Source organism: Phaenicophaeus curvirostris, chromosome 7 (genome assembly GCF_032191515.1).
Source record: "Phaenicophaeus curvirostris isolate KB17595 chromosome 7, BPBGC_Pcur_1.0, whole genome shotgun sequence".
In the NCBI taxonomy this organism is placed as follows: domain Eukaryota; kingdom Metazoa; phylum Chordata; class Aves; order Cuculiformes; family Cuculidae; genus Phaenicophaeus; species Phaenicophaeus curvirostris.
Window position 1 is genome coordinate 12,057,378 of NC_091398.1, and position 20,365 is coordinate 12,077,742.

Consider the following 20,365-nt stretch of genomic DNA (forward strand, 5'->3'; position numbering starts at 1 on the left):
TAGCCTCAAGCTGAATCAGGTATCACTTGTTCTGCTAAGTTCTTAGTATCCCAAACACTTATCCGAAAGTATCCATGCAATTGTTAACTTTTAGGATATGTACAGTGTAAGTGACATGTCCACAGGTAGTGAGAATTTATACTGCCTATAGTAAAAGTAAGCTAAGTAGGGGACTGAGACTCTGATGGGAGATAATTGTATAACAGAAGGAGACTGAAGTTTTGCTCTGTGATTTCTGTGGACTATTCCTATTAGATTTGGAGTAGGATCAAACGCATACTTACAAGTAGGACTTCAATCTTAATTTGATCTGATTTTCAGCAAAGGGGATCAATGTTTGAACATGTTACATGAGACTGGACGGTCACAGAATGATTTTGCATTTGCACTGGCCTTAACTCTCCTGAGGTACTTTCCAAATGTTAATTACGATGAAGAAGAAAATGAATGTATTGTATTAAAAAAATATATACTGCAATGTAAGACATAGAAGACACAATGTTTAGTTGTTAATGCTTCAGGGAAGCTAAGAGCCAGATGCACAAAATTCAACAGACTGACAAGCACAGGACAAATTTCCACAGTTTGATCCCCTTTTTTTGTAAGAATGGGAAGCCCATTAAAGCTCCACTGCATTTTCCTTACTGTAATAATGATACTTCCGTTAAAAGTGTAAGCCCCCGTGTGGTTTTAAAGTGCTCCATGTTGGAGAACTCGTGGCATTATAAGATTAGAGCAATTACCTAGAAATCAACAGATATCATGTACTTGATTAGTTTTCTGGAAAACCAAACTGGAAAAAAACAACCCAAACCACAAAACCCATCACCCTTAAATTAGTACTTTTGATTTGGGTAAAAGTGTTGCTTTCTTTCAAACCAAGTGCTAGGTCGGTTACTTATTTTGCATGGCAGATGCTTATATTCAGCTTTAGATCGGTCTCTCTTGATGAAATAAAAGTCCCTGTGGTTAATAAAATCTGTTTCCCTGCAGCCGGATAACCTACATGTAATATTGTCTGCATATTTCAGTTAATAAGAAAATTCTCATATAGGATAGAGGTTTATGTTGCCCATTATATCCTTTGCCTGATATGGAGCTACATCTTTTAGTCATTGATGATTATCTCCATTTTAGGAGGGATCCAAACCATACAGACATCCATCAGTTTGGTGCTGTGTAAAAAACCTGCATCTGCAGTGTTCTGATTGCTTGAATTGTCTGTGTGGTAACGTGCAGAATGGATTGGACATTATTTTGCAGTTTATAGAAAATGGTACCAGAATAAAGTAGTTTACATAATCTTTCAAATAAAAAATATTGTAGTTCCTTGTACAAACCTTGGAATTCTTGCAAACATCATCAAATTTATAGTTTGGCAGAGTGCAGCTCAGCTACAGAAACAGGCCCTTTGGGGAAATACTATGTGAAAATTGAGCAAAACCCATGGGCAGCCCAAAGCAAAGCCAGTGCCCAGGCTGCTGCTTTTAAAGAAGATTTAATGCTTTACTTTGTATGTTGATACCTTAAGGCTTAAATATCCCACTCTGTTTTCCAGACAGAAGCAGTCTCCGCCAGCCAAGAAACCAGCAAAAAAATTTCACAATGGATGTAGACGATGAAGAAAACATGAGTAAGATGTGTTTATTTACACAGTAATAAACAATGTAATTGTTTCTGAAGGTACCTTTTTCTCATGAACACAGGGACAACTTCAGAAGCATAAGTTTAAGTTATTTCTTTGTATGTTTTAAAACACAGTGTAGGAGGGTGAATTGGAGTTTTTACATTTTTTTTAAATACACATGGTTATATGCTAGTCTAATTATACCTTGTGTCTCGTATTTCTCTCCAACAACTGACTAATTAAACAAAATATTTTCCTGTTTTGAAGTACCAATGAAGAAGAGAGGGAGAATATCAGCAGTGCCAATGCTGAGGGTTACCGAGTTATCAAAGTGTGTTTCAGCACAAAAACAGTCAAATATAATAATCAGCTTGTTACATCTGCTGGTGTATAGCTGTGAGGTTGCTAAGTCTGTGGTACTATTAAAGTCTGATAACCTGTGGAGGAAAAATTTCTCATTAAAACATTTAAAAAAAAATTTTTACTATTATTGGGCATTCAACGATCTTTTTTTTATGAATGAGAAATGTTCTGATGCTGCTATGCTGGCATGCTGTGTCTGAGTGTAAATAATTGTGTATGGCATAATAACAAATGTGCTTATTTTCCCCTTAAGTAACAGTGGCTAAATTGTGCATCCCTGGAAAAACTGACAGAGCCCAGCAGTGTAGGAGGCTTCAGAGGAGAAGAGTTGTAGTTCAGCCTGAAGAAGTTACAGAACATTTTTATTGGGAGATAAAGAAGCTAGGATTCTTTAAAAAAAAAACAAAACCAAACAAAAAACAATCCTACCCCCCGCCACCAAATATTAACTGGACCAGAATCCATCTTTTTCTTTGACTGAAACAGTGAGCTGAACTGGAATATCCTTGTGAACACTTTTTTTCCTTCATGTAAAAGAAATTACTTCAGAGGGATGCTTTAGCTATTTCTAATATCCTCCCTAAGGATGACTTAAAAAATGCAAGAGCTCTAGTTGGATAATTCATGTAAAATAATTGTTTTCATAAACATCCACTTATTGAAGTAAGGAGTATGTCTGAGCATGGTAAAAGGGTCCCTTCCTGAGCTGGAGAAAATATCAGCTCTTTACAGGGGTATTCTGTAAGTATCCTTAAGCAAAATACCCAACTTCTGTCTGCTTCTGGGATTTTTTTTTATGTATGTTAGTGAATCAGTACGGGAAACCTTTCACTGAACTTGTTAACTTGTCAGGAGCTGTTTCCATAGGGTTGTTAGAGGTTTAGGGCTTTTGTATACCTGAAATTGTCTCCCAGAAGTACATTTTGAGATGTTGTCTGTATCGTGTTTTTGAAAGGAAGCTATAGACAACAGTGTCTACTTGGATGAGCCCCATTAGTAGGTAGTGCCAGAATCATAGAGTTGTTTGTTTGGAAAAGACCTTTGAGATCAAGTCTAACCATACCTGTCCACTTCTAAACCACATCCATGAGCACTTCATCTACGCATCTTTTAAATCCCTTCAGGGATGGGGACTCCACCGCCCAGCCTCTGCCAGTGCCTGAGAACCCTTTCACTGAAGAAATTTTTCCTGATGTCTAATCTGAATGTCCCCTGGTGTGACTTGAGGACATTTCCTCTCATTCCATCACCTGTCAGTTGGGAGAAGAGACCAGCACCCACCTTGCTACAACCTCTTTTCATTTAGTTGTGGACAGTGATAAGGTCTCCTCTAAGCCTCCTTTTCTCCACACTAAACAGCCCTAGTTCCCTCAGCTGCTCCTCATAGCACTTGTTCTCCAGCCCCTTCACCAGTTTCCTTGCCTTTCTCTGGATACGCTGCAGGACCTCAATGCATTTCTTGTAGTGAGAGGCCCAGAACTAAACACAGTATTCAAGGTGCAGCCTCTCCAATGCTGAGTATAGGGGCACAATGACTTCCTTGTTGGCCATGGAAGACTTTTGTGTGTCTAGATGCCCGCACAAATATCATGGATTTGAAACCCATGATGTTAAATCTTTGGACCTGGGAGGGAGAAATTCAAAGATTTTTCTAAAAGTTTTATATCTCTTAAGATTGTGCAGTGTGATATCAGAAGTTGCCTGTTTATTTTTTTTTATTATTTTATGTACCTCCTTTTGGGGGAATTATCTTACAGGACAGGATGATAAGCTTATGCAGTATTTGTAGCTTACAGTTACATAGCAAGAATTGCTCTGTGGAAGCAGTTTTAAAGCAAATTCTATTGGTTTGGCTGAAATGTGAGACAATGATGAGGTTACATTAATACCCCTGAGACAATACAATATTTTAAACAATTTGCTACGTGTAAATTCATACACTTGCCTATCAATTGCAAGGGAGAAGTGGGACATTTTGCAGAACGCTTGGGACACAAGCATGTGTCTGTCTGAGACTTTCTCTTTGATTACTTTCCCCCTTTTTCTAAAAAGATGCTCAGAAGAGATCACATGTTTTTTTGGCCTGTTTATTTTTATAAAATAAACTCTACCCCAACTTTTTTAGAACTTCCCCAGTCCTGTAAATGATGGCAGCAGTATGAGGGGTAGCTGGAAACATCTTTCAGTTCTGCAAAGAGTCCTCTAGATTTAATGAAGTGTGCTCTAGAGCAGACAGAGCGGGGAGTGGGGGGTGTTGTCTCAGCAAACAGGTTATGAAAGTTCCCATATGGATAAAGCATTGTAATTACAGACATGTAAATTCCCTGTCACTTCTCCTTCTTTCAGTGCTCTGGGGTTTGTGAGCTTCTCAAACAAGATTTCAATGGCAGGACTTTTCTTCTGCTGAAGTTGTTGGCATGTGATCCAACTATGAATTTTACCAAGGAAGCTTCTGCAGTGGTCAATGAAATCTGTAGTCAAAGCTGCCAGCTACTCTTAGTGACTGAACAGTCAGCTAGTCTTATGAGAAATATCTTATCCTTAAATCATGGATAGTATTAATGTTTAAGAAAACAGAATCCCATTGTCAAGTATTTATATCTGTATTATTGCTACTGTAAAGTGCTGAATACCACTTCGGCGGTGATGACCTCAAAGGGCTTTCTAAAGCATTAATTCCTTGAAAAGTTATTTAAGGACTGAGAAATGCATAGACTTGAAAGTATATTTAAAAACTAGCATTAGGCTGTTTTTAAACTTCTTGGTTTCCAGATATGTTAGGAGATCCACCAAGACTGTATGACCTTTCTGAGGCAAGACATACAAAGTTAACATATGGTCACTTGTCAACTGTGAAAGTTTAATTACAAAAAAGAAGATAATGAAGAGCATCCATTACTGAATGGAGATCCTTAGTTTTATAATTCAGTAATCTTTTTCACCTGCCAGCTCTCTCCTATGCTTTATACTTTCTAATGGCGTCTTAACATTCATAGTTTTCATTTTCCTGCCTTAATTTAGCTGAGATACCAACAATGCAAATCTTAATGCTGGCCTCCAAATCAGACCAATAGACTTTAATCTAAGGTGCTGCACGCATGGAGTAGTGGTCCAGAAATGCCATTATTTCTGCTTTAGAGCAGCAGAATTTTGCTCTTTTTGAGTATTGGTGCTTCCAGGTTGAGCTATGAAGGGATCTTGAATCAGCCAGCACTTTCGGAGGTGAAGATGCACATGTACACGCGCACACACAGAGTTCTCTGTAGAATGAGTGAGACTCTCACTGTAGCCTTATGGTTCCTAAACTAGCATATTAAGACTGCAGAACAGAACAAAAAGAGCAAATAGACAGTGCATCCAGCTGTGGGTCTGCTCCTCCTGTGTCAAAAAGCACACAGAAAATAAGGAGCTGCTGTGAGAAGAGGATGACCAGGACAAGGGACAGTTAGAGCCCTGTGGTGTAGAGAAGGGATGATAAAGCTGAAATACTAGAGATCTCTGTAAGCAGCACATGGTGTTCAATATTGAAATCATCAAACTGACAAAAATAGCAAATAAAAAAATAGATGCATTAAGTGAGACTAGCAGATAGGGGTTCAGAACAAGAAATGGAGGTGATTTCTTGCAATGTGTAATGAAACCATGAAGCGCATTGCCTGGGACATTGTGGAGACCAAGGGGTTTGGGGGTCTTGAAAAGCAATTAGAAAAATTTGGGGAGCGAGAGGTGGAAATGTCCCCTAGTGGCTCCCTGCCTTGCTCCCTGGGACAGCCCAGAGCTGCAGCTTTCTGCAGGCTGATGCTGACCTAGGGCAGGGCCATTAGTCTGCAGTCTTGTTTGATAGCCTCTTTTGGGTTCTGCTGATGGCCCTGTTGCAGCAGGGAGCTGGGCTAGGTGAGGATGAGCTGTTTAGGACATTCTTAATTCCTCCAACAAGATGAGATGCCTGGAAAAGGGAGAGCCATTTCTAAAGAGTGGGGAGGGTTCATGTCTAAACATGGGCAAGATTAAAATAGATGGCTTCCTGATCCCTAACCTTACTTTTTGGCTAACCTGTCAGCTCTTGTCCAGCCTTATGGTGATAAGAGGACCTCCCTGCTGCTAGGCAGAACAGGCTAAATGGAAGAACCAACAGCACATCCTTACCCTTAGCTTCAGACACAGGTGCTCTTTCTTGCAGCCCAGTGACTCTGGGTTGAAACAAATCTGAGTCCTGGTTCACTTGGAAATTCTTTTTCTTTCTGTCATGAGCAAAGCTTAGATTTGGATCACTTCTATGGTGTGGAAACTCGCCTATTTTTATGGTTTCTGGATTGACCCAAGCTGCTAGCTCCATGCTTGCTTTCTTTCCTAGTTTCTTCCCCCCACAGGTTCTCCAGAGATAACAAGCCCAGTAGCTATCAGGCAAGGAGTAGTTCTCTTCCCTTTTTTCTTACTGAGACAAGGTAAGCATGCAAGTTTTATTCTTGCTTCCTGCGAGGCCCCCCTCTCTGCCAAGGCATTGTTTCCCCTCCTGTGCCATCGAGATCAAGTTCCTCCAGCTGCCGTACTTATTTGCAAAAGTAGTGGGTTTTTTTACATTCAGATGGAGTCTATTCAGCTCTGGTTTCCTTCTGTGGTTTCCACAGGTGCTTCATTTAAAAAGAAAGATAAAAACAGGCCATTAATTAGTGTTAACTAAATGATTTCTGTTCAGGCTAAAAGTCATATTGGTTGAGAGAAAATTCCTGGTGCCACTGGTAACAGCAATGTTCCAGAAATGGTGTTTTAGATGAGATGTAATTTTTTGAGCTTACAGCTTCAGGTAGGAAATTCGGTGTAAGGAAAGACTTCAAAATCCATTCTGTTGGCCTTAGATTTCTTCACTAGATAGATACTTAAAGAACAGATATGCATGAACACTGCGTGTAGGCAGTTGTGGCTCTATAAGACACTTTGTGCAGGCAATAAATATAATATGTGGCTGAATGTTGCAAGAGATACTTTATTAAATTTAGCAGATTCCTAGCAATGAAATGCTTCAGAATATCTATTGCTTCATTCATGTCTGAATTTAATTTACTGGAATTTAATGTCAGTATTGTATAATTCTTTGTTGTGCTACTGTGTTTTAACAAAATGTGTTTGTGCTTCGTCTTTTCCTTTTGATCTTTCTTTTTCTTCTTTTTTTCTCTTCGAGCACCGAAAGGAGTAACCTATTGAGCTTTTGCTGGAGGATGTTATAAATGAAAATTTAGTAACCATTCCATCAGCTTTGTAACATGGGTGAAGTGATGTGTGCACGGTAGAGGATTTTTAGGGAAGTCTTAAAGTGTAGCTGAAATTTGTCACTATGAAAGAGAGCTTCACTTTGGTTTGCTTTAATTTCAATTAATATTTATTACCTAGTGTCAGTGTACATGTAACATAGATATTTTAGGGGTTTGGAAGAGAAGAGTTAGAAATACTTCACCTACTAAGTTTGCCTTTTCATTCACAAATGCCAATATAAAGCACTGATAATCAATTTCCTTAGTTTCTGGATCAAGATAAAAATGAAGTTTTTTCAGTTATAGCAATTATAATTTTTTAAATATACCTCTGACATATCATCACCTCGACTTTCTGCTTTAGAAAATAAATAATTAAATTAATATTACCATGCCTTTTCTATTCTGCATTAAAATATTATTATTGTGATTGTGTAGCTTTTGCCACACTTCTTGTATTCCTTGTAGTTGTAAGAGAGGATCTTTACCGTGATTTCGGGGTTTGTAACTCTGTGCTAGCAGTCTTCTTACTTCTTAAAGAATTACAAAATGGCTTGTAATTGACAAATATAGTGTTTATTAATAGAAGGCTGTGTGGAAATGCATAAAGTAGTCTTGTGGTTATGCTGGCACAGTGGGCAGTTGCAATTCCTGAGCAAATTGGGGTGACGTGAAAGGAAAGCCTAGAAAAAGCATAAAAAGGAACTGAATTCAGAGAATATGGAATAGCTAAAGAGAAACAAAAGCATTCAAACACTCTACAGTCAAGGTGCTTGCCAAAGAACCACCTCATTTTTTGTGGCTCAGGTTTTACTTATGTCATTTCTCAATTTGAGCAACTAAAATCACTGAGTAAAAAAATGTAACATTAATAAGAATATAATAGAACTAAAAATCCATCTCATAGTACTGGTCTGAAGCATCTGTTTTTATGTCAGTAAAGGTAGTTATTTGTTTTATAGGAATATGCTACAATAACTTTTATTTCTGATTTAAAGCATTTTTCAGTTCAGACTTAATTTATAAGTAAAAGTTCTGGCATGATTTAAATGCTCAAAAAAAAAAAAGAAAGCTGCAGTGTTTTGTTGCTATATGATTGTATCAAATGCGTAGTTTGAAAATTGTTCTTGAATGTGTTACTTCTTGAATTATTGGGAGGTTGTCTTGCATTATTATTATCTCTGATTATCTTGCCAAACATTTAACCTGTAAGCACACATCACTTAACCAGTTACAAAGAGAGATAAAGGAATCTATAAATTTTGCATTTACAAGGTCCTGCAACGAAGGCATTGTAAGTTACTCTTTCTGGGCACCGCAGGTTCAAGCAGCGCTGATGTTAAAGAAAACCGCAACGTGGACAACGTTCCCTCCAAGGATGGCGGTGGGCAAGGCGCTGGGGAGGGGACACAGCTTTCCAATGGTGGTGGCAGCAGCAGCAGAAAACGGCCTTTGGAGGAGGGCAACAATGGCCACTCCAAATTCCGCCCGAAGAAGAGGAAGAAAACTCCCGGCCCCGTTCTGCCAAAGAATGCCCTGATGCAACTTAATGAGATTAAACCTGGTTTACAGTACAAACTGCTCTCGCAGACAGGGCCAGTTCATGCTCCCATGTTTGTGATGGCAGTTGAAGTCAACGGGCAGGTGTTTGAAGGGTCTGGCCCAACAAAAAAGAAAGCCAAGCTTCATGCCGCTGAGAAGGCTCTGCGGTCTTTTGTCCAGTTTCCAAACGCCTCAGAAGCCCACCTGGCAATGGGGAGGACTCTGTCAGTCAACACAGACTTCACCTCTGACCAAGCAGACTTCCCTGACACCCTCTTCAACGGGTTTGAAACACCAGTCCCTTCCAATGCTTCCTTCTACCTAGGGTCCAACGGAGACGGGTCCTTCAGCTCTAGTGGGGACTATGGTTTGCCATCGTCAGCAGTAGCCAGCAGCCTTTCCCAGTCGCCACTCCCTGCACCATCGCCCTACCCCTCTGCCAGTGGGAAGAATCCTGTTATGATTCTCAATGAGCTGCGGCCAGGGCTGAAGTATGAGTTTCTCTCAGAGAGTGGGGAGAGCCACGCCAAAAACTTCGTCATGGCCGTGGCAGTGGATGGTCAGACTTTTGAAGGCTCAGGAAGGAATAAAAAGCTGGCAAAAGCTCGGGCAGCTCAGTCAGCCCTCGCATCCTTGTTTAACATGCAGCTGGACCAGACTCCATCTCGACAGCCCATTCCCAGTGAGGGGCTCCAGTTACACTTGCCACAGGTGAGACACCGTTTGCTTTTCTTGATGTCTTTGGCTAATGACCAAGACTACCCAAATCATGAGAACTGAGTCAGCCTGAACAGCATTTCTGCTCTTTAATCTGTGTCTGTAGATGCGTGTGTGTGTCTCTTAGGTTAATTATTCACATATGGCTTCTGACAATTGCGTGGACTTCTTGTATTCTGTTGGACAGAGAGGAGGCTTTGTTGCTGATGCTTTCAGCCTTGATCATGTCACATGAGAGAGCACCAAGCCCAGTGCAGTGCCAGCTTGGATAATGGGTTGTGGTGAGGAAAGGTTGGATTGCATCTTGCTCACTCAGGCAGCAAGACTTAGATGGAATTCAAGTCAGAATCACTGCTTTAAGTAACATTATTATGTGATACAACAGTTTTTAACAGAGGAGAAAATTGTTCTCTTCTGCAAACTGAAATTGTTGGCATTAACAGAGCTGAGTAATGGAAGTCAAGGACGGATGAAGTGAGACTAATGCAGTGATGGTGACTCTCAGTGCATATATCTGAGACCTGTGGCTAAATAGCTGTCATCTAAAGGATTGTGTTCTAATCAAATTAGTTAATAAGCATATGTAGATTGCTTAGACAAGTAAATCTTGATAAGAAATAGTTTAAATCAGATAATTAATGAACTAGATCAAACATACCAGACCTAGACCAGAAATTTAATGTAGCTAGAATGGAGTAATTTTTCTTTTTTTTAATGAAGAAAAATTCTCCCTTATTTGATCACTTGTGATTCTGCCCAGTCAAACTACAGTAATGATTGTTTGGGTCTTTTTAATGCCTGCCTAAATTCCAACACTTGCCTGTGACTTTTTAGCAACTTTGTATGTGTTTATTATGAGAATTTCGTGGCTTTGACCTTTTCCATGTCAAAAACATTGCATGAGATTTCATTGTAACTGTAAGATACTGGTCTGATGTCATAATGTGACATTGAAGAGTATAAGCAGATGTTGTGACTATTTTAAGTATGCTGTTTTCTCAAAGTGCATGGACAATGTGCATCATTTAGAAATTCCTTTATGCTCTGATTTTAATGTTGCACAATTATTACATTATTGGTGAACACTTCATTTTCAAGCTTAGGATCATGCTGTTTCAGGTAACTGTGACTTCTTCAGTAGATTTAGTAATTTCAGACTACATTCTCTGCTGGACTTTAAAAAGTAGATTTGGCCCCAGCCACCATAAATTTTCACTGCCAGTAATTTATGTGTTATTAGTTTCTGAATCAGTAAAATGGTGAGAATGGGAACTGGAATAAAGAAGCAGGGAAACCAGTACTTAAAGGGACCTATGGGAAAGCTGAGGAGGGGCTCTTCATCAGGGAGTGCAGGGACCCAACAAGAGGGAACAGTTCTAAGCTGAAAGAGGGGAGATTTACATTAGATATTAGGAAGAAACGTTTTCTTGCCAGGATGGTGAGGCCCTGGCCCAGGTTACCCAGAGAAGTTGTGGCTGCCCCATTCCTGGAGGTGTTCAAGGCCAGGTTGGATGGGGCTTTGAGCAACCTGATCCAGTGTCCCTGCACGTGGCAGGGGTGTTGGAACTGGATGGGCTTTGAGGTCTCTTCCAACCCAAACCACTCTGTGTTTCTATGGGGTGAGGTGTGAAGGAGGTGTGATTCTAAGATGGTAAAACTGTTTCGCCACCCAGGAGGCAAAGGTATAACAGCTCACACACCCTCCCTTTTTTGAGGGACTTCAATGAACCACTGGGCAGTGCTGGGTTTTTCTGAGCTCCTTGCCTTCGTCAAGTTTTGACTGAGTCCAAGGTAGCTATCCCAGAGTTTGAGAGATGAGCAGCCCATGCAAATGCAGATTTTTGCCAGGGCTTCTACACTGACCTTGATACCCATATTGTGTATGACAAAGCATGCCCCAGGGGTGAACTTGTGTTTCACCTGTCTTATTTGTGTGCACTCCAGTGTGAGGAGAACTCGATGGCTTTAGGCGTAGTGCTGAGTGTGCTGGGTGGGAAGGGCAAGGTTGCTGGTCCTGCCTTGTGTAAACCCGATTTTACAGTCAGTTGTTTTTTCAGAGGCTTTTGATCAGCTTGTGATCAGGACGTCATTGTCCTTTCTGCACTTTGCTGTGTTGTATTAACCTGCTTTTAATTTTAATTAGCTGACAAGTTATTACAGTTATATGAAGGTCTGTTACATATTAGTGATTTTGGTCTGGTATCCATTGATGAATTATAACAGATTTAAACATTTGTTGTATTTTCAGGTCCGGCTTTATTTATCTTCGTTTTAAACTCTGTGAGGGTTTTTTTTTTTTTATTTTTTCACACACTGTTTACTCAGGATGTGTAAAGATGTTAAATTTGGAGATAATTCTAAAGTGAGTGAGGTCGGAGAGTACAGGAATGATGTGAATGAGGGTAGGATTTGTTATAACACATAGACCAAATAAAATAGTGATTGGGTTGGAAAAAAATGGAAGCTATAAGCATGCAAGGAGGGGGAAAATCCAAATACCAAATGTTCAGTGGAAGTAGTAAAGTACAGTGTGTCTGTGCCAATGAAGATCTAGGAACTGACTGCCTGGTTCAAAGTTTGTCTGTAGCTGGGGTGTTAATTTGTGGTGTCTCGTGAGAGAAAGCAGTAGGGTGGACAGAGTTGAGAGAGCAGAAGGGATGATTCCTGCTCCAGAGGTGGTCGTGACTATCAGCTGAAATGCATTATCTGTGACCCCACACCTCCCAACAGCTGCAGTAACTCTGGGGGGAATTAAACATGGAAATACATGTGCAAGCTATCAAATGGCACAGAAGGGCAGTTGACATCAGAAATAAGCTTATAAAATGAGTGTAGGTATAATCATATGATCTGTAGAGTGGGTTATCAAGGTGCTGGTTTAATACATTTAAAACCTGTCTCTGAAGGGGATGAAGTGAAGAAAATTTCTTTGCTGGGAAAGTGAGTTAAAGCCGATAAGTCTGTCAGCCCATGCCCCTGAGTGGATGGAAATGCCCTGCTGAAAAAAAATCAAATCTTCTGCATTTATTGCCTTCGCAGTGAGTGTTTTAAAGTAGAAGAGGTGGTCAGCCTGGCATTATAGGGACTTACCTCTCTGAAACAGAATGTATTTTGATCATTGGCTATGCTTTGTGAATTAACAGCCATCCTCACTTTACCTCACACCCCTCAAGGCAAGGATGACCTGCATTCTGCACTAAGCTACAGGACATACCAAGGGCTCCAAAATGTGTGTTCTTCAAGTTTTATTCTTTTCCACAAAATAAAACTGCATGTTTCAGCATACTTAGACAAGTATAATTAAAAAGTTCAAGTGCATGGCTTTTCATAGGTCCATAGAGTTGGTAGGTGATGGGAACTGGAGAGGACAGCAAAATGTGATCAGCCTTTTAATAAATCACTTCTGAAAACAAAGGTGTCACGTATTTGTAGATGAAGCCTGGATGTTAACATGACCAGATTTTTGAAAACTGTTACTGCAAAGTCCAAATCTGATTTCTGGGGAAAAGGCTATTGTTGAACACTCAAACACAGCAAGAGCCACACTGGGCCAGGCTAAAGCTCCTTCTCACACATCATCGTGTCCCTGGTGCCACGTCCTTTCCAGCAGCCCCATCACTGGGAAGCAGCAGGTTTGCAGGTGCCAGCTGAGGCTGTCTCCACCTGCAGAATGGGTCTTGCTGCTGCATTTTGGACATCTCAAGAGATGGGACAAGGACATCTTTGAACATTTCAGGAGCAGCAGATGCTCATTTGGACTTCCCTATTTCTTCATTTTTTATCTCTTTATCTCCCAGAGTTTTCTCTTCTTTTCTTCTTTTCCCTTAGATGCTCCTTGCTTCCCAGGGAAGGCTGTGAAGGGTCTTACACCTCTGTCAAAGGTGAGATGGTGCTGTCCTGAGAAATACTCAGGCCAGTACCAAATGCCATGAAAAAAGTTGAACAAAGGGCATCTTGGTAGTGGTACTTCCCCTGCATATGCCTCTAACCTTCAGCAGTTCGTGTCTCAAGGATTTTCTCAGCCAGAAATCATGTCTTTCCATCTGAGAGTCCTTGATGGATTATGATTTTCCCCCATGAATTTCAACTCTTTCTTGAACTTCTGTAACCTTTTAGCTTCCACAGCACCTCATAGCAATAAGTTCCTCTATTTAAGTATGTGCTGTGGGAAAAAGAGTCTCATCTTATTGGTTTTGAATGTGCCACATCATCCTAGTGTGTCTTAGGGCACTCGGTGACTTTCAGTACAGTCTGCTGATCCAGGCTGCCAGTATTACTGATGGAAACGGTTCCTGTTAGACGGTACGAGCCTGCTGGTGGAGATGTCTGCTTTCGGCCACTGGTGGCCTCTGTTACAAAAACTTCCATATAAGCTTTATAATGGTATTTCCCAGGTTTCCTCAAACTGTTTACTTCAGAAAAATAGCTAATTAGTCACGATGCAAAGAGGTGGAAATTAAAGAACTGGAACTGTAAATACTGAAGCTTTAAAATGATGTTATTTAAATTAGTGAAAGCTGGACTATTGTGAAAGAAGGCAAATTGCGCTGGATAAATAAGCCATACAGCTACATTTGAAATGAGTTTTTAAAAATCCACTAGAGGAAATGTTTCTAACCATTCACCTCATTCTGTTGCAAATTCAATTTATCCTGTATATCATTGTGGACAGACATTGAAACAAAACATTAAGCAGAAGGAATGGAGTAAGAACTGGCACTGCAATGGCTACTTTTAGTTGAAGTGCTGTGTTAATCCTGGTTCAGCCTGCGGGGGGGGACATGGACACACGACTATAAAAGAAGTATTCAAATGCAGGAAAGATAAAAATTCAGGATGCAAATGATTGAAGAGTCGGGAAAGCTCCTGCAGAAGTGCTGAAGAGCTTTAGGCGTTTTATTACAATATACTCCTTAGCGTATACAGGAGAATGAGGATGTAACAGGTTCAAACCTAATGAAAACATAATACTGAGTGTTTTTTTGGGAATTAATGAGTAATATTGTTCAAACTGCTGTGGAACTGGCAGAAGCATAAAGGATGCATTTGCACAAGCAGGGAGAGAACCTACTGCCATGTAGCAGTTCCTTTAAATAAATACAGGAAACTTTGGAACACTAGAAAATAATTACGCTGTTTTATTGTGTAGATATATTTGCACCTTCTCTGAATCATGTGTGTTGGTCACTGCCTGAGAATAGATAATGGACCTCGATTTTACCTACTGTGGACACTGCCACTGCTCCTGAGCTCATGAAAGTTCACGTAAGCCCTAAATGGTGAAGGGAAGAAGAAATAAAGCTGAGGGAGAACAGAGGACATTTGTGCTTGAGAAAGATCACTAGAGATCCAAGGAGAGCAAAAGAGATTGTGAGGTCTTAAGTCAGATCCCCAGTGCAAGCTCAGCGCTGTCAGCCCACACAGTGCCCCTGCTTCCTCTGCCTTTGGTTCCACCACGTAGATGCTCAACAGTGTTCGTCTGGGGTGGTTGCTGTGTCCTGCCAAGGTCTTCAGATCCAGACAGACCTGAACTTCATCAGCTTCAGAATATTTTAAAACATAGATGGTCTAGGGGGTTCTACTACAACATTGCTGCAAGATAGATACTAACCAAAATCAGTCTTTATGTGTAGAAAAGAAGAGAATTCACTGTAACTTCACCAGAGAAAGGAACAACACACCCAGAATAGCTTTGAGCTCACATGCCTTAACAAGCAAACTGTCAGCTATTTTAGGTCTTTCCTTTTTTGAATTATCCAGCTTTGAATAATGATTTAATGCAGGAGTGGGAGCAGAGAGACTGTGTGTCAAATATTAGGCACTGGGAAGGTGAGACACGAGTTCAATTTCTGTTCCAATTAATATTTATTTGTGTGAAAGGGAGTAGAATAAGAACAAGAAGTTAGTGATCCCTGCTCTGGCTGGTCAGTGACCTGGGCTCAATGTTGAGACAGCTTCAAGTCCTTGTTTTTTGAGATGGGGACAGCAAGGACATCATTTTAGGTATTGCACCTGGTACTGCAGTGGTCTGTCCACAGTCGGCCTTATTCTCATCTCTTCCATGCTCTTAGGAGAAAGGATGATTCTTCTAATTTATCATGTCAGTACTCTTATAAAAGAACAAAACCTTAGTAGTTATATCTGTAGACATTTAATAGTGTTTATTCCTCACCACCCACCTGTTGTCATGCAACTTGGGTATCAAATGGAATAAAAAAAATCTTTAATATATCTGCTGGTTCCTGGCAGTGATTTTTACCCCCTTTCCTGCTGTTCCTCCTGTATTGCTGACATCTCTAGCAGTCATTTTGTTTCGCTTGAGTTCTGCTTAGTCCTCTGTATCAGCCCTTCCCACTAGCTGGCTTCAAGTGCATTCAAGCGCTTTTAGGTTTCCTTGCCGGCAGCTTATTTACATGCTGTTTGAGGTGCAGCCGTATCCTATTCTCCTGTGCCATTCTGCATCTTCCCAGAGGGACTCACCAGCAGTTTCTTCTGCTTTGCTTATTATGCGAAAATAAAAAATCTTTTTGGAAAAAGCTAGTGTACCCAACGGGTATACAAGCATTCTACCCAGTTGCTGTTCCAGTAGCCTTTCTGTCAGCAGTATTCTCAAGTAAGTGTGCCATGAGTTGCTTCTCAGTAACACCTGGCAGTTTCAGTTCCCACCTCTTGAAAGCTTCCTTAAGCCGGCCCTAGTTCCCCCAGGGAACAGACAATTGTGTTCCTCTGTAGATCAGCCTCTGTTTAGCTGGATAGGTTGAAGATCTGTGTAGCGAGTTGCCCATGTTTGGTGATCCTGGAAGAAGCGTTCCTCCATGTTCATCCTTAGCAACTGGTCTGTTTTGGTTCAGCATTACGGAATCACCATTTCTGGCATGTGCTGAATTTTGTGGGTTTGTGTAGCTCAGCGCTGGAGAGCTAACTCCAGTTAGCAGTCATCATGCTCACTTTTTGTTCAGTGAAGGGGTGGGCTTTACTGTTTATCACCTGGATGGCAAACCTTTCTGGCGGGCTTTGAAGCCTGTCCTTGTTCTCTGTGTGGATCAAATCCATCCCTATTTGGAAGTGTTTGTTTCACTAGATCTGCAATAGTACATTCCATCATAATGTCATCCAGCATGATTTTACATTGTCTCATATCTTGTCAGCTGCCATCTGTGTTCTCCTGTCTAGCTTGTCATGATGTAAGGTAGAGCAGAAAAACATATATATTACAGGAATGAAAGCATAAAACTTGCAGCTGGGGCATGGTATCCACAATTATGCAGTGGAGCTATGGATAAAACACTGGAATGGGGACTCCATTCCTTGTCTTTGCATTGATCTGCCCACACTGCAGGGAAATTAATCATTTTGTGTATTAATTTTCCATTTCTGAATCCAGAGTGGTAAGAAAACTGTTGCTCATTATTTTTCTTTTGTGAATTTACCTTAAACTTCAGCCTTCTCTGTTAAGAAAGTGCTGGCACAATGAAATGCAGATATTGGGCTGTGTGGTCATGGTGCTTTCAGAGCACAATTTTCAGTCCAGCAGCAAGAAGGCCTTGTTTGAAAATCAGTGCCTGACCAGACATGTTTGTAACTTCTGACCAAAACTGCCTTCCTGAAAGATTTCTCAATCTGTTCCGAGTTGCAGTCCATTCAAATGCATCAAGAAATTTTGCATTTGCCATGTTGAGAGTCTTCTGACACTACAAGTTGTGCAATTGCAAAATATTGACCAAAGCTTGGTGCAGTTGTGACCCCAGTCACCACTGGTTGTTGGTCTCTGTCTCCAGTCAGGTTCTGGAAAAAGCTGTCAAGCTCTGAGATTGTGCTTTAATTATTGCTTCCTTGGCTGCTAAAGTTTTCCCAGAAGGAAGTGAACATTGAGAGTTCCTCCACATTATTTCTAGGCTGTCGATTCTCATGAGCATTGTTAGGAAAATGGTGGTAAATCAGGTTGGCAGTCTACAAACCCTCTTCTTCTTTTATTTCTTTTGTTTTGACCCTAGCAGTCTGATTTTGAACTGATTGTGTTCAAGAGCTCATACCATTTCGAGTGAGTGTGCCCAAGCTTTGTACACTGCTGCCCATCAGCCCTCTGGAGGTGTGAGAGTGTTGATCTTCTTCTGTCACTGAGAGTGTAAAGACAGGTTGTGAGCGACAAGCATCCTTTTTGGCTTGATGTAGTTGCTTACATGTGTGTTTAGCACCACATTGGATGCTCTTGGCTAAGACATTTCCACGGTCCTGGCAGGTATGACACAGGACTGTATCCATCTGGTGTGTCAACCTGTGCGCCAGATGGTTACCCCCAGACATCTCAGATACTGCTGGGTGCCAACACACAGGCAATGGATCAAGCTCTTCATGTCCTCTTCTCTGGCTGCTGGTCCCAGTGTTGGTGGAAGATGAGTGGGGACAAGCTGCCCTGTCTCTCATACTAGCCTGGGGATTACTTGTCTGACCATCTGACATGTAACTTACCTTACTCAGCCAGCCCTTTGGGAACACCCAGCTGTAATAGCAATGTTGTTGCATAGATTGCCCTGGTTTTCAGATTCTTTTCAGGTGAAAATTCAAGAATTTGATCTTGACTGATCTCTTCTAACTGTTATGGTTCCAGCTGCCTTAAAAACAGCAGGTGAGACTAACTGCAGTGTTGAACTGAACTGTCATTTAGCAAAAGCAGGACTGGTATTCTGAATTTTTCCTTAAAAGTAGAATTCCCCCCCCCCGGCTTCAGTCTGACTAATGTTGCTTGCTAACCCTGCTGGCAAGATACAAGACTGTGACTGTTATTCTTGAAGTTTTCCTGAAAGTGAAAGAGTTAAATGCATCCTAATTTTGAGATAGTTTATTTTGGGTTGTACATTAACATTTTCTAGTTATAAATTTGTATATGTCTTGTAAAAATATGAAATAGAAAGTGTTTAACCAGTATTGAAAACAGATTTGTTCTTGTTTTTGAAATAGGTAGGTAATCAATTTGATTGTTGTAGAAAGTTTACACATTAGTTTTAGGAGCCTGGTTTCTGCACTTCAATCTTCTTGTCAGGTCCGATGTTGAGGATATTGAGATGATGTGGTTTGAGGTTTGAGCACGAAAGTAGAGACTTATCTGTCTCTGCAGTTATTCTCCTAAGCCTCAAATGTTCATAACCATCATGAGCATTAGGTACTTTGATGCTTGGCTTAGGGCTGTCTGACTCTGTTTTAATAGACATGGAGCGCACAGAGCTCTGCTTCTGCTTACAAAGAGTTACAAGTGCTCAGTATGCCTGAAAATCAGAGCCAACCGCCTCCTTGACATACTGCTGATGCCGCCATGTCTATTTTTAAGGTGAACAGTAAAAACGTGTTTAATTTATGGTGTCAAATTATTTAATACTCCAAATCCTAATAGCCTAATATTGCCATAATTTTAAAATTATTTATTTCATTATCTAATATGTGTTTCTTTGTGATCTTGCAGGTTTTAGCTGATGCTGTTGCACGCTTGGTTGTAGATAAATTCAGTGATTTGACAGAAAATTTCACGTCTCCACATGCACGTAGAAAAGTCCTTGCTGGAGTTGTCATGACAACAGGTAAAGGGAAAAAAAAAGTAATATTTTAACTGGTTAAATGCGAGAGCATTTTCAGTCAACTAGTATTTGAAATACATTTTTACTGTTTAATCTTCAGGATGCACCAAATACACCAATAAAAACTTGGGTAAGGATACTTACAGGAAAACTAGACCTGCGAATACTTCTGTTTTCACTTAGTACCTGTCTTCTGCCTGATTGAGACATCTGAGATAGCCCATGGCCTACAAAATGCATGTCCATTTTAAAATTAATCATGCAACATTTTGGAACTAAATCTACAATACATTTCATCATGTTGGTCACACAGGTGACATTCTTGGATTTTGGTGTATTATGTAAGAAATTATGCTTACTTTCCAAGTTTTTAAGGTTTTACACTTTGTTAGAGCTGTCCTTGCTATATTTTATTCGTAGTGCTTTGTGTCTTGGTCATTTTAGGAAAAATATCTACAGGAAGCAGGGTACGTTTTGGTGGCTGACACTGGTGTGCACATAAAAGCAGCAGTATCATTGTGGTTCTCTGACTGCTGGCATGTGATCCATGCTCTGCCCGATCACCCAAAATAGTGAAGTTTTGCTCTGAGTTGATCTGCAACCACGCTGCTGCTGAAATTTCTTCAGGCTGAGATTTATCTTGGTCTTCAATACGTCTGACCCCTTGTTGGGACATTTAGTTTGGGCCTGTTATGAAGTGTCCCCAGTTAGTTGTCTGAGTCAGGTGGATATCAGGGATAAATGCACAGCCTGCCCTTGGTGCTAAGGGTAACACCAGCCCTTCCCTCCTACTGTGGGGACGTTTGCTGGGGCACCTCCACAGAGCAGAGAGGTCTGAAGGAGCTGGGTAGGGTAGATAGAACTGCATGTTCTAGGGGCTGAGGAGTGTGACAAGTGACAACATGGCCCAAACACTATCCCAAGACCTCCGCAGTGGGCTGGCCCTGGCTAGAAGTCAGATAGCCACTCATCCTCCCGCTCACTGCCCTCTACTGGTGCATGGGGAGAAGATGGAGGACAAAAAGACTCCTGGCTAGACAAACATCCTCTCTTCCTTTTCCTGAGCTTTTATTGCTGAGCACAGTACTTATGGTGTGGGATATCCCTTGGCCCCTGTAGCTCAGATGTCCTGGCCGTGTCCTCTCCCAGTCCCTTGCCCACCCTAATACATGGCCTTGGGGAGGTTTGGAGAACAAGCCTTGGCACTCCTCAAGCCCTGCTCAGTAACAGCTATGACATAAATGTGGTACCAACACCGTTTTAGGCCCAAATGCAAAGCAGTGCAAGGAGCGTGCTGT

General features: G+C 40.9%; 1 protein-coding gene across 1 annotated transcript in view; it reads left to right on the forward strand.

Moving 5' to 3' along the window:
- The window catches only part of ADARB1 (adenosine deaminase RNA specific B1), a 68,494-nt gene that overhangs the window by 13,463 nt on the left and 34,666 nt on the right, over positions 1 to 20,365 (forward strand). The window contains exons 2-4 of the mRNA XM_069860842.1: positions 1,559 to 1,633; positions 8,561 to 9,492; positions 18,956 to 19,070. Coding sequence (XP_069716943.1) covers positions 1,606 to 1,633; positions 8,561 to 9,492; positions 18,956 to 19,070 — 1,075 coding nt within the window. The 5' untranslated portion in view covers positions 1,559 to 1,605. The remainder of the gene's footprint in view (positions 1 to 1,558; positions 1,634 to 8,560; positions 9,493 to 18,955; positions 19,071 to 20,365) is intronic.